A 15,320-nucleotide genomic window follows, 5' to 3' on the forward strand; every position below is an offset into this window, starting at 1 on the left:
GGCTGAGAGTGACTGGCTCAGGGTCACCCAGCTGGCTTTGTGCCTAAGGCAGGACTAGAACTCATGATCTTCCAGTTTCTAGCCTGATGCCTTAACCACTACACCAAGCTGGCCCTCGTTTTATGTTAGGGTGCAGCTTTTTGAGAACTGTGACTAATTTTTGCTAAAACTTGGGTATGCAATATCCTGAGCTTAACATTCACTGTCATTATTTATGTCTGAACATAAAGGTCAACATGTTTGAATACCGTAAAAAGTCCCAAAAAGAATAGGATATGCAACCATTTTATTTTCATGTTAACATCTTACCAATGTGAGCATCAAAGCACACTGCCTGGCTCCCTGCTCTTCCTGATTTAATCTTTTCCCCCAGCATGAATGACTGCCTATCCATATCTTTTTAATGTATAGGCTTCTTTCCATTTGAAAAGCAATTATTTTAAGTCTTGAGCATCCTTCAGCAGTAATAACTGAATCTAATAGGATTCAAGTAGAATAATTAGAAGAGGAAGATTTTCTGGTGCTGTTCAAAAAGCACCATATATAATTTATCAGACATAAAGCTAATGCACATGCTGAGCCAAGATGGTCCACCTACTGCACAGTAAGTGCTTGAGCCAGACACTATGTCATACCTGGCACTGGGAGGCATAAGGACACTGCAGATACAACACTGGACAGGGAAGGAGTGACGGGACTGTGAAGATTGTTTCTGGCTGCATTAGACATGCTTAGCAATTATTCTGGATTTTGTAACTGTTGGAGGCATGCTGAGCTTTTCAAAGGTGTTGTTGGATCAATCCTGATCCAACTTCTCAGCTGAACACTATTTCTGCCAATGACGAGTTAGTCTCCAAGAGGTCTCTGAAAGAATAGTGAGACTAATCTGATGAATGGCATGAAAGCACAATTTGTTATGTAAAGTTTTCACGGGAATATTCAGTGTGGCTGGATGGAAAGAAAGACAGACATTTAAGTTTAAGTTAAAGTAGCCCAAGGGTACCTTCATATGAAGAAATTATTCATGATTGGCAAAAGCATACATTAACAGATTTAAGAAGAAAGAGGTCAGACATTAGAATGTATCTACAGTGAGAAACTGACTTTATTCATATGCATTAAATTTGCAAGTTCCAAAGAAGATTCCAATAATCTTAAAATCTTCACTACAAAGAGCCATTTAACAGACATGGCTTCATATGACATAGCTATTAAAGGAAAGGATAAATTTTCAAAGACTTATTTCAGCATTTGTAACATTTTTTCTCCCAATTGCAACTGCTACAAGGTTCCTAAGAAATAAAAGTTAATGCTCTTAAGCAACTATACTTTGTACGTTACAGAAAGGGGAATACATTAACTAAGAAGATCACATCAAATTTGTTTCCAGGCCATCCCCTTGAGTCTCTATGACAGGATGGAGCAGGAATAAATCCATCAATAAACAAACTGAATAAATGTCAGTTTTTTAAAAAAAATTGTTGGGTCAATATGTGTATTTCAATACGAGCCAGTATTTTGACCAAGACCTCACTGAGTAATGTAACCATATTTAGAAATGATGTATTGAAGGATGCAAGAATAAAGCTATCTATTTACTGCTAAATGTGCTTAAGTATTTAACTGTATACCCAACGTCATAGCTAAAGGGGTTGGTCACCAACTTTATGGGTTATTTGTGCCTCAGTTGTCTCAATGGTGCTCAAGCAGCTGAAAACACAGATATAATATTCTGCATGCTGTGACTCTTCAAGTAAGTTTTAGCAGCTCTTTAAATGAAACCACTAAGCTATGAATAACTGGTCTCTGGAAGAGACGTGATTGTGTTCAAAAGCTGCATCAGTGAATGCCAGCCCTTCTCTTCAAAGATCAGAACTCTGACCAGTGTAAAATCACACAATGACATAATCTTATTTAACTGGAAGATACCTCTTCTGATCAATGGTTTGGTAAGGTGGCAGCTTTAAATGTACAGCCAGTAACCTCCACTAATTGGGCACAGGGTAATATAGCATGGCTGAAGCCTACACATCTTTATGCACAACTAAATTGCACTGACCTCACTGGTGCCGAGTTCAGGAAAGTCTAACCATATCTTTCACTGAACAAGCCAAAGATGGTTCTTCCATTCAGTAAGACTTTTTTTTTTAATCGTATGGCATAGTAGTTTGGCGTCCATACTGCTTTTTTCTTGCTGGGAAATCCTTGTGAGGTCCAGCGCTGCCCTGGTGTAGCTTATTTAGCCGTGACAAGTCACGTTGCCTGGGGTGCACCACAAGGAGGCTAGTCTCCACTGAGTGGGGCTGAGAGAGAGGGACTGGCCCAAGGTCACCCAGCCGGTTTTCATGCCAAAGGCGGGACTAGAACTCACAGACTCCTGGTTTCTAACCCAGCACCTTAACCACTAGACCAAACTGGCTCTCTTCAGTAAGGCTGTAATCCTAAAATAATGTAAACATGTGAATTGAAAAAAAATCATTTTATATAAACAGAATTATTTAAAAATCATGGGGGGGGAGGAGAGAAGCAGTCACACCATAACCATTTTTCTACTACTGTACTGTGACTGTTTTTTTTAACAATATTGCAACATATCTAAGTAGATTTATGGGTAACCCTTTGACATAGACTTCGTAACATTTTACAAGAATAGACCAAACTTTATGTGTCATTTAATATTAAATATATACATCATACGCTTAAGTGATTTATATCAACTTAATATGTGCTTAAGTTGTTTGTTGCTTTATTTTTGTTTTGATCATATAATTTAACAATTAATGTGATTATCTGCTGGACATGGGTAAAATAGTGTTTGGATAACGTTTTCTGTTTTTTTTTAATTGCAAGAAAAAGAACTTCTCTTTTTACAAATGAAATCTTAAGATGTTACCAACCTCTTCCCCTGCTCAGAAGTTAAAGGCAGCCAAGCCTTCCAAAGACATCTGGAGCACAACGCCACTCCTTCGCATTCCGACCCCAGCCCTCCAGCCGCAGCATCCACGTTAGCCTTCAAAGGACCCCGCCTGCCAACGCGCCCCAGCCTTCCTCCCCACGCCCAGCTCGCGCGCCGCCCTTTCGGCCGAAGCCCCGAAGCGGGTTCTGGGGACCCGCGCGAGGCCGCTCCTTCCAGCCTTGCTCCTCCCGGGTCAGTTTGGCTGCGAGCCCCGCGTCCAGGATCCGGGTCGTTGCGCGCCCGGGGCCGCCCAGTGTGAGCAGCTCCAGCACGCGCCGCCCCGCGGCTTGTTGCCGGGCAGCCTTCGCTTCGCCCACCAGGGCAGCGCCGCCCGCGGACCCGCGGGATCCCTCGGCGGAGGCCGGCCCGAACCACCACGCAGGTCCCCAGCAGCGGCCGCTCTCGGGCGTCGGAAATGCGACCCCATGGTACGAGGGCAGTCACGTGGCGGCCGCTGTTCTTCCGGTGCGCCATGGCGGGTCCTTCGGCTGCTTTGTGGAGGAGTCGCCTGGGCGACTTCAAGCGGTTCCCAGGCAAACACCGCCCGATCAAACCGAAGCTGCCGCTGGTGCTGGCCGACCGCGTCTCGAACCGGCGCCTGAAGCTCGGAGGTAGGCGAGGGCGAGCAGCGTCCAACGGTCCCCGCGCTCAAACCCGCCCGTCGTATTTTATCCCGCGCGTCCCGTCCTGGCGCTTGGCTTGTGGTGGGTCAGTCGGATTAGCCGAGGGTAGTTTTCGAGGCACAGCGGCTGTGGGCTCGCCTGGGAAAGGGGAAAACCTCCGGGAAGGAGGCGGCTGCAAGTCACTCTCTTTCGTGCTCATAGCGTTACCTGGCGTCCGGCTCACCTAGAGCTTACCTGAGTTTCCGTGGGCCCCTTTGGAGGACGTATGGTTAGCAAACATGTATATTTGAACAGAATTATCCGTATCGGCCAGTGTTTCTCAACCTCAGCAACTTTAAGATGCGTGGACTCCAACTCCCAGAAACACTGGTATAGGCTATAGGGGGAAGCTTATGGAAGCGCACTCATCTGACCTACGTGCATCCCCATTCATTGACATCCTGCATGCAGGCACCCATTCGCAGAGCTTCTACCAATTCTGTCAACTAAACTCCTGTCTGACCAAACATCTGCCTTATGTGAGCAGGGGTCTGGCCCACCTTGATCAGATGTCTTTCCATTGACCAGATATGGTCTCCCCCACCCTCTCTTCCCCTATAGGTACTGTTTAAGAAGAACTTTCCATTTCCAGTGGAAGTTGGCATCTTCTTGGAATAATCTAATAGCAGACAACACTGCAGTCAATGTCTGCTGCGTTTTCTTCTTTGTTTCGTGTGGTTATTTTGCATTAGAGTTGTAGAGGTTATAAAATACTCCTGGATAATGGGAATTCCTTTCTTTTACAGAGGCAAGCTGTATTACAGAGATGGCGTTGATGATGGCTTGCTGGAAGGCAAATGAGTTCAGTGACAGTGCTTGTGCTAAGGAAATTAATACATTCTTTGAATGTACAGCAAAAGCAGAAGTAATTGTATTTTATTTTTTCAATATCTTGTAAGAAACTATTTTCCACAGACGTTGAGTGTATAATGCCTCAGAATAACAAATTGTTTTAATTGCATAGTAATTTGTTTAAACTGAAATAACCTGAAATTAAAATGGGCAGCAATGATAATTTAGCAAATAATAAGCAGAGACTATTGGATATTTCAAGGTGCTGGTACTTGTGAATGAAATCCTAAATGGATTGCTTTTGAAATAAAAAATGCCTGAAATAAAAAATGCCTGTCAGCCAGGGGAAGTAGTCAGTGGTTATGCTGCTGGATCCCATGATACTGCCATTCACATTATTAAAATGAGAAATAAGAGGCTATGACAACATCAGCACCATATTGTCCTACTTCATGGAGAGAGGAGTCCCCTTTTACTCCTTGTTATCCTTACCCCCATGAACCACTCTTTTTTAAAAACCCAAGAATGGGAACTATGCAAACTATTTTGAGCTCAGAACAACCCTGTCAGGTGTAATTTAGAAATATTTCAGTGTTGATCCAGCCTGGAAATGACTCAATTTGGAATGCTCATTTTGACCTCAGAACAGGGCGATTATGAGATCAAATTACTTCTGGTGATGTTGGGGCATCCCAATTTAAGCTTGAAACCTTAAAAAAAAAAATTAGACTTCTAAAATGCCTTCCTTTTTGAAACCTTTAGACTGCTACCATCTTTTCTTTTAGGAACAAAACAAAATTTATTCTGTTATTATAGAGAGTATGCTGCTTGACATAGGAGAAGAATAGCACAGAGACAGAATACTCAAACAGCTGACTTTAGTGTTAACAAAAGAAAACAAAAAGTCCTTTGTGGGAAGCATATATTTACTTGCTTAACTATTGTTACAAAATGGAATTGAGAGAAGAAGAGAGCTGGTTAGAAGTATGCCATATCCAAAAATCAGCTCTGGAAATCTGGGAGACTGTATGTAAGTCTCATTCTCATACTGTGAGGGTACCATGAAAGCATACCATGGGTGATTAAATCACAAAATTGCAAATAGTTATGATGCTGTGTGAAAATGGGAACTTGTTTAGAGAAAAAATAATTGCTGTAATAATGGTCCATACATTAGATATTTCTTCCTCTCAGTGTTTTCCTTGTGGATATAGGAAGTATGAGCTAGCTGCATCAAATCAAAATTGTTTTATATAGAACACATACTTAGAGTCATATTGCCGATTCTTCTGTTTTTTCAGTTACACCTATTTTTAAAAAATAATAGATACACGAAAAAACAGCTAGCAGGATAAGACAAAGCATAACCAAGTATATTTAAATGATGTATAAATAATATATTATTCTCATATTCCTAGATTTAAAAAATTCAACTCCTCTACTTTTGCCATTAAGTTAATTGTTATAGTTAGTTTGAATAATAAATGAGGAATAGGTGACTTTTGACAACACCAGCTCAGTTTGTCAAAATTGTCTCTAGTCATTTAGTGATTTGGATCCGTAACTTTGGAAAAATCACCAGGATTTTGCATTTCACTTTAATAACTGCATAAAATTATTTGTGCTCTTTTCAGGCAAAGCGAAAGGAGAAAATTCCGGAAGAATCTTTAGGAAGTCTTGATTCCCATCAAGCCAACAAACTACTTGGACGGTTCCCAAATATTACACACTTTTATTAAAGAAAATTGTTTTCCCAAATATCTGGTTAGTAAAATCTGAACTTAGGTCAACTTTGGAAAAATTCCCCCCTTGTGAAAACTGAGGAGAAATACTCTTCAGTATTTTATAGGTGACTTTGTCTAAAAAGATCTTCTGCCAGTAAGACGAAAGCTTAAAGTTCCTCTGATGTGAAGGTTCTTCAAGCAGAAGTCTTGCTTAAGATGTTGTTCAGTTATTGTTATTTTGAGTCTTGTGTGAAATAAAAACTTACAATGAAACATGTAGTAACTGCTACATACACACATACTTAAATTAAAATAAAATAATGTATTTAGTTCATGTATATTGGAGTTCTTGCTAAAGGAGAACCCTGAACCCTGGCTAAAACACTGGCTCTGGCGTACTAGATGAAGATTAGTAGATCATCTCATCCAGTCCATGAAACTCCTACCTCTCTCTTCTGGATCTTTCTTGGGAGCAGCACTTCTCTGGCTCATGATTGCCTCTTCACTTTTCTCAGAGTGAATGTAAGGGTCGGTTGAATCCAGTCCTGAAGGAGCTATCACTTGGAAAGTACTCTCAGCTAGGAGCTCTTTCAAGTGCTGCTGCCAAAAAATAGCTATTGCTGAGTCCTCTGAGTGGCTTGACATTTATGGGATGAGGCTTTGAGAGGGGAGGGATTTGACTCTCCCTAATGATATCCAGAGCCCAGGAGAAGGCCTGGTAAGATCCTTGTGCTGGATCCTAGTACTTACTCCAAGCCAAAAGCATGTTTGATACAAACAGGCATCTTGTGATCTGTGTCTGTCTTTAGAAAGTGGTGAGTACAATAATAGTACTTTTTACCAAATTAAGTGCTAATGAAGTTATTAAGTGCACGTTATTGTACATTGTAAATGTCATGAGTACTGATAGCGAGCAGGAGGGGGCCTCTATCCAGGGGGGAAAACGCATGCGTAGTACTGAGGAATTAAGCAACCATTCAAAGAGACACAGATCAGACCCGCCTTAACTTTTAGGGTTTATCTGTCTGGGTTTTCCCACGCTTCTTCAGTTAGGATTCTGTCTTATGTAGCAGTAATAAACACTAGAGACCAACTCCTCGTCTCAGCGTGATTCCTGACTGTTAGAACAGTAAAAGCTCATTTAAGTATTGTAGTAAACCTTGACCATATGTAGTAAATATTGGTGAGTCTTCCTTTGGTCATTAGAGAGCCAATTCATAGGCAGAGAGCAAATATGTGCATTAACCCATGATTGTAAGTCTGAGATGATGCTATCCTCCTAGCATGACAAAATAATATTTGCTATACACCATACTCAACTTTGGTGTTGGAGAAGACTCCTGAGAGTACTGTGGACAGTCAAGGAAACAAATGGATCATCAAACAAATCAACCCAGAGTGCTCTCTCAAGGCACAAATGACCAGGCTCAAATTATCCTACTTGGGATATATGAAGCAAAGACTCTCTGGAAAAGGCTCTAATGCTGGGAAGGTGGAACGGAAGAGGAAGAGGATGACCAGCAGCAAGGTGGATGGACTCAGTTATGATGGCAATGAGTGCACCATTGGGAGATCTGAAAGAACAGGTTAGGGGTAGATCATCATGGAGAATATCTATGGTCGCTAGGGTCAAAAACAACTTGATGGCACATAATCAATACACCATATTTTGTAAATCCAAAATTCAGATTTTGGATCTGAATTGGACCTTACTCCTTTTCCCAAATCATATTAACAAACCTAGAATGTTAAACCAAAACAGAATAGTAGTGAGACAAGCTCATATTATATGTGTAAGTGTCCCATTATTTTATTTGTCAAATTTATGCCCACTGCAATTGTGACACTTTTGGCAGTTTTCAGTAACAGCCATATGTGATCTAACATCTACAGCATGATTAAACTTCAAAACCAAATTATAAACAAACCAAAAACCATGCTGCTCACCATAGGCTTTCCAGGACAATTCAGTTCTATAAACACATGCTGTGCCCCAAAATACTTTTATCAGCCTCAGCCAAGAAGCATTTTATAGAAAAGAAACAGCAGGCAAAGAAAATAGGTTAATATATCAAGATTGGTTAATACACAAAAATTTATTTATTTTCTATTCTGCCTTTATTATTTTTATAAATAAGGTGGCGAACATGCTAATGCTCCTTCCTCCTCCTATTTTCCCCACAACCACCACCCTGTGAGGTGGGTTGGGCTGAGAGAGAGGGACTGGCCCAAGACCACCCAGCCAGCTTTCATGCCTAAGGCGGGACTAGAACTCTCAGTCTCCTGGTTTCTAGCCCATTGCCTTAACCACTACTGGAAAACGGAGAACTTAAGATGAAATCAAGAGAACAATTGACTGCGGAGGGATTTACTTTTCAATGATTTTCATAGGCACAACTAAGGGAGAGGTTTAATATGGATAAAAAGCTACCAGGTATAGAACAATATGTAACAGAATTTGAAAGGGAATTATACACAAATGATGAACACATAATTGCTAAAATGTATAAATTATTGTTGCGATTTGAAATGGAAGATGAACAGGTAACCAAGTGCATGATGAAATGGGCTAAGAATTTTGGTTACAACTTGATGTACATTTGGTTACAATGTACATCAAGTACATTGATGATGGATCATAGAGAAAGAATGTGGTTAAAAGGACTGAAATTCACGTCTTATAATTTAAGAGAGAATTTTTATAAAATGATGTACAGTTGATATATGTCACCAGGGAGATTATCTAAGATGTATAAAGGTACCTCTGATAGTTGCTGGAAATGTGAAGAGCATGAAGGGACATTTTACTATGCATGGTAGACTTGTGAAAAAGTGAAAAAATACTGGATACAAATACATACAATGATGCAGAGAATTTTAAAAATCAATGTTCAGTTGAAACCAGAACTTTTCTTACTAGAACTTATTGATAGCCAACTAGAAAAGACTAGTGGAAGATTGGTTTTTTATACTGCACCGAGGCTTACGTGCACAGAGTTGGAAAAATATAGAAATACCCACAATGGAAGAGTGGATCGTGAAGATGGCAGAACTTGCAGAAATGGCTAAATTGACTTGTTTGATTAGAGAAGGAGCAATAATTACTTTTATGAAAGACTGAGACCCCTTATGGACTTTTTTTGCTGAAAATGGATAAAAATGGTTTAGTAATCTCTGGACTTACTGATTAAAAAGGGCTGTATATAGGAAGAGTGGAACTATGTTGTGGATTGATGGCCCCTCGGGTTCTAGGAAGTTGTCTTCTTTGATTCTGGATGGGGTGGCACTGCCCCATTTGGAACCAGTGCGGAACCTGGGGGTCCTCCTGGACTTGCGACTCCTGCTCGAAGAGCAGGTGACAGTCGCGGCCAGAAGGGCCTTTGCACATCTTTGGGTGGTGCGCCAGCTACGCCCATTCCTGGACCGAGATGCCCTCCAAACAGTCACTCATGCCCTTGTCATCTTCCATATAGACTACTGCAATGCACTCTACATGAGGCTACCCTTGAAAAGCATTCAGAAGCTTTAGCTGGTCCAGAATGCGGCTGTGCGGACAGTTATTGGGGCTGAAAAACCAGCCCATGTGACACCAAGCTGCATTGGGTACCAGTTTGCTTCCGGGTCCAATTCAAGGTGTTGGTTATCACCTTTAAAGCCCTACATGGCATGGGACCAGGATACCTGAGGGACCGTCTCGTCCGCATAACATTGACCCGTCCCACCCGGTCAGGCAGGGAGGGCATGTTACGAACCCCATCAGTAAAGGAATTTTATCTAGCGGGGTCCAGGAGGCGAGCCTTCTCTGCAGTGGCACCCACCCTTAGGAACATCTTGCCCCTGGAGTTGAGATGGGTTTCCTCGCTCTTGGACTTCTGGAAGAAACTGAAGATCTGGTTCCGCCACCTTGCTTGGGATGGGGAGAGTGATAGCTCCACCTGGGGATGGCTGGCGCCATAGCATTCCATCTCCACTTGGATTTTACATTTTTTTAAATGTATATTTTAATGGTAATTTTTAGATGGTTATGTTTTTAGTGTTATTTTATTGTAAACCGCCCAGAGTCCCCCATTGGGAGAGATGGGCAGTGATATAAATTTAATAAATAAACAAACAAACAAATGTTATGTAATTTGGGAGGATGGAAACAGTATTAACTATGTTTGTAACTGCTGCAAAGAAGATCAGAAGTCACTTCTTTAAATACGTTTTTCTTTTTTTCTTTCTCCTTTCTTGATCCCACTCCCAAGTGCTCCCCAGATGGATCGACCTCCATGGTGACTGTGTGACCAGGGGATCTGATAAAGTTAAGGAACTTTTATCTGAGAATGATGAATCCTCTTGATTTTCCTGGTAGCTAAGAAGAATGTAACTCTGAGCAATTTCAATTTGCACTGAACACATTGGAAGGATAGGCCGCCTAGTGTCACATAAAAGTGAGATGGGGGACAGCTATATAAATAAAAAAGTTCATTTTAGTCTCTCTGCAAAAAAGATGATGCATTTTAAAAATTTCACTATTGGCCCTTAGACTATGGGCACTATGCCCATAGACAGCATAAGGTCAGCACCTTCCCACCAGTCAATAAAGGTAAGGAAAACAAGGAAATTTCTGGAAAGGAGATTGTCTTGGATGCTCTGTCGTTGACTAATCAAGCTTGGAAGGCAGAGGATCTAAGAGAGTTGCGCATACACAATGTCCAAGGAAAGATCACCCTCAGGAGGAAAAGGAAGGACGGATAAGCCGAAAGGATGCATGGGTGCCAAAGTAGCTGGGAAAAGAATTCTGCTTTCTGCTGGTCTCCACTTTTGTTCTTCACAAAGCAGGCTCAGAAGATCTCAGTTCCATCCTCAGTATCCTTTTTTGCTGGGGGAGGAAAAGCTAAAACAACCAGAGACCAAGAAAAGTACACCTTTAACGGGGCTATCGTGAGTTTTGTTCCTCGCGTAAAAATGACAGGAGCCTGTGAGCCCCGATGAAAGCAAAGGGAGGGGAATAGCGGCACAGGAGGCCAATGGCAAGCTCAGCCCGCCGGAGAGAGCGATGTCAAGCGCCCGCACCAAGAGTCGGCTCCCTGTCGGCAGAAGGATGGTGCTCCCCCGAGTGTTCCTCTTGCTGCTTTGGCTTGGATCTGGGAAGGTAGGAGGCGCGGGTTTCGTCTGCCAGCAGTCGCTTAGAGTTTAATGTCGTACTGACCAGCTCACGGTGCCTGGGGAAATACCGTTTAGCCATCTGGGCAGCTCGGAGGTCATGGAAAGGCTTGCTAACGGAGCTGTGGCATTGGAAGAGTTAGGGATTAATGTTACTTCACGAGAATAATGCAAAAATTAGGAATAGATTTACATTGGGATTTGCAAACTATGTTCTCCATGTTCCACACAGGGCAGATTCTTTCTCTCTGATCTTGATTGATTAACCATAATCAAGCATGTGGTCTGAATAATATAATGCCAGGATTTGAAAAGATACCTAACTTTCCCACTCGTCTTTTCTCCCCCTACGCATGCAGGGGAGAAAAAACTGCAAAGAAGGGTGTTGCTTCTCAGCAGTGCTGACTTACTGCATCTAGATCCATGCTGTGCTATGGAATGACTTCCTCAATAGCAGCTCCTTCATTCGATGCAGCCGTTCCTCTCTGGACGCTGAATGCAAATATGCCCCCTGTCTCTTCTATGCTTTGTAACCAGTTCTTGTGCAAGTTGCTGTATTGATGCCCTTTCGTTGGCTTATATACAGCAATCTTTATTCAGATTATTAAAGAACAATGAGTCCGCATGAGATAAGCCACGGGGATAGAATTACCAAGCCATTTCTAAATGCAAAATAACCCCCTTCACCCCAAATTCTGCAGGTGTCATTGGACATCTCTGTCCCTTAGCCTGTCTTCCCATTAAGTCAGCGATGCGGGCAATGAACAGAGAGGTCCCTGCATGAGCTGCAGGTCAAGCAAAGGGCAGCAGCAGCCGGCAGGCACTGCAAATAACCTGCTGCAATAATCAGCTGCTCTGAAAAGCGAGGAGGGACAAACTGAGGGTGTTTTATTGAAATAAAAACTCCAACTAAGAAGTGAGAGTGGAAAAGCTCCTGTTTAAAGTTCCAAGTTTAGGGGATTGCAAAACTTGATCCAAGGTGAAAGTATTGCCCAAAACCACCTGTCTTGGGATTAGTAAGCATACTGTATTAGTTTGCTGCCCCCAAAATTTATTTATTTATTTATTTATTTATTTATTTATTTATTTATTTTCCTGCCTTGATTATTTTTATAAATAACTAAAAGCAGTGAACATACCTAATACTTCTTCCTCCTTCTATTTTTCCCACCACAACCACCCTGTGAGGTGGGTTGGGCTGAAAGAGAGTGACTGGCCCAAAGTCACCCAGCTGGCTTTCATGCCTAAGGCGGGACTAGAACTCACAGTCTCCTGGTTTCTAGCCCAGCACCTTAACCACTAGACCAAACTGGCTCTCCAGTTTGTGATAATAAAAAGTTGTGTGGCATTGTAAAGATCAGTGTCTTTATAGTGTGAACTCCCAAGGACTTCCATCTTTTTCCTTCTTGGTAGCAACTACAAATATTTGATAACTTTTAAGTGCTGTAAGATTTGTTGTTTCCATATCTTTAGTGGGATTTCAGGGTATAGAAACTTCATTGTAAAATCTAGATGTAATAATACAATATCTATGACTGCAAAGGCTGACTTAGACAAAAATTGCAAAGGTGTTGCAATGGATTCCAAAATAAAACAAATGAGCAAAATTTTAAAAAATCCCAAAGCCCTCTTTTAATGCCACTTTGCTTGTTTGGTCTAGAAACACAGACAGCGTAATGTAGGGCAGTGGTCAAGGTATTGGGCTTGGACAGGAAAGATGGAGATTTAATCACTCAACTGACCATAGTTCAGCAGGTGACTTTGGGTCATTCATCTTCTCTTAATTGGCCCTATTTCACAGGTTGTTGTGGAGAGGTACACAGGTACACGGACTTGAGCCTGTAGGCAAAAGAGAGGAATAAAAATGCTGGCAAAGTCAAAGCCATCTTTGCATACCGTTTCCCCACTTACCTTGGAAGCCTATCACTGGACAAAGATCCTAGGAAGATAGTAGTCACGCTGTTTGAGCTGGGCAACCTTATAAATCTTGTTAATGAATAAAAATAAATAAAACCTTATATTTATCTATTTACTGTGCACATTCCTTTGTCCTGAAATGTACCATTCTTGAGAATCAAATCACTAACCCAAACCTAAACCAAGATAATTAATTCTGCATTCTTCGTTCAAGGAGAACTAGCAAACATATGCATTTCCTGATCTATTGAAAAACATTTTTTGTTATTTTGTCTGAATGTATTAATACTTCAACTGTGTGCAACAAATGTCAGCATTAAGCATTCGTAGTGAGAGTAGTTTGGCTGCCACTGCTGCTGCTACTGCTGTTCCTCCCCCTCCTCCTCCTCCTCCTTTGCCATAAAGAGAAAAAGCTTTTGATCACTTCTTAGGAGATCTCTACCTACTATTACTTCCAAGTTCTTGAGTTTTAAAATCGTCCGACAGTCAGTTTTACTTTTATTTACTGAATATGGTTAGTGAAAACACACAATTATGCAGAGCAACCATGTGTTGTTGTTGTTTATTTGTTCAGTCGCTTCCAACTCTTCGTGACTTCATGGACCAGCCCACGCCAGAGCTTCCTGTCGGTCGTCAACACCCCCAGCTCCCCCAGGGACGAGTCCGTCACCTCTACAATATCATCCATCCACCTTGCCCTGGTGGGCCCCTCTTCCTTTTGCCCTCCACTCTCCCTAGCATCAGGGACGCGGTGGCGCTGCGGGTTAAACCGCTGAGCTGTTGATCGGAAGGTCGGCGGTTCGAAACCGCGCGGCGGGGTGAGCTCCCGTTGCTCGTCCCAGCTCCTGCTCACCTAGCAGTTCGAAAACATGCAAATGTGAGTAGATCAATAGGTACCGCTTCGGCGGGAAGGTAACGGTGTTCCGAGTCGTCATGCTGGCCACATGACCCGGAAGTGTCTATGACAACGCCGGCTCCAAGGCTTAGAAACGGAGATGAGCACCGCCCCCTAGAGTCGGATTCGACTGGACTTTACGTCAAGGGAAACCTTTACCTTTACCTCCCTAGCATCAGCATCTTCTCCAGGGTGTCCTGTCTTCTCATTATGTGGCCAAAGTATTTCAGTTTTGCCTTTAATACCATTCCCTCAAGTGAGCAGTCTGGCTTTATTTCCTGGAGGATGGACTGGTTTGATCTTCTTGCAGTCCAAGGCACTCTCAGAATTTTCCTCCAACACCACAGTTCCAAAGCATCTATCTTCCTTCTCTCAGCCTTCCTTATGGTCCAGCTCTCACAGCCATATGTCACTACTGGGAATACCATTGCTTTAACTATGCGGACCACTGCAAACATTCAGTATTCTTTTAAGTACATCTTCCTACTGCTTCACATTCCTTTTGATCAGAAAGAGCCTACAAGACTCATGCCTTTTATTTAAAAAGATCTTATGAAGATTTCCAAAAAGCATAACTCTGACTGTAGGTTCGTGAGAAAGGAAGATCAGAAGGGCCCTCCAGCCAAGTCATCAATCTCTTCCCTCCTCTTCAGTTGTTCCAGACAGACCTTTTAACATGCAGCATGCGTGCTTCTGTAGAGCAATTTCATGGAGTATCCAGATGACATCAGCATCCTTACTTTTATCTTTCTTTTGTCCTTTGTTTTTTCCCTGAATGGGAGTAATCTGTTTTGGACAAAAAAGAAAGAAAAAGAAATAAGTCATCCAAATCTCAGATTCATCTTCCGTAACACTTCACTTTTGTAGAATTGGGGAACAGGTTTGTTATCAGCCCTCGCTTATTCTCTCTCATAAGTGCTAAGATTGTTCTTTTTAATAAACATTTTTATTTTTTCTTTAGGATAGAATTTAAAGACATTACATTTGTAGTTTTGAAAGTAGTTCTGTACCACGGCACTATCACTCTGTTCATCTTTTATATTCAGAGTTTAAGAAATCCTTTTTCTGTGAGCACAGGAGAGGACAGTATACGTGTAGGCACCGTGTGTTTGTGTGTGTGTGTGTGTGTCTATAAAACAGTATAAGGATGTCATTCCCCTTTCCCTATGTCACCCAGAGCAGATGTTGCAAGTGCGTGGGAGAAGTTAACAAAGGAAGAATGGCAG

General features: G+C 42.0%; 1 protein-coding gene across 1 annotated transcript; it reads left to right on the forward strand.

The window, feature by feature from the left end:
* Window positions 1-3,388: 3,388 nt before the first annotated feature.
* CHCHD1 (coiled-coil-helix-coiled-coil-helix domain containing 1) lies at window positions 3,389-6,407 on the forward strand. The gene is made up of 3 exons (XM_063307631.1): window positions 3,389-3,567; window positions 4,365-4,483; window positions 6,045-6,407. The coding sequence occupies exons 1-3, from the start codon at window positions 3,429-3,431 to the stop codon at window positions 6,147-6,149; spliced, it is 363 nt and encodes a 120-aa protein (XP_063163701.1). The 5' UTR covers window positions 3,389-3,428; the 3' UTR covers window positions 6,150-6,407.
* Window positions 6,408-15,320: the final 8,913 nt, after the last annotated feature.

Source organism: Candoia aspera, chromosome 6, assembly GCF_035149785.1.
Source record: "Candoia aspera isolate rCanAsp1 chromosome 6, rCanAsp1.hap2, whole genome shotgun sequence".
NCBI lineage: Eukaryota > Metazoa > Chordata > Lepidosauria > Squamata > Boidae > Candoia > Candoia aspera.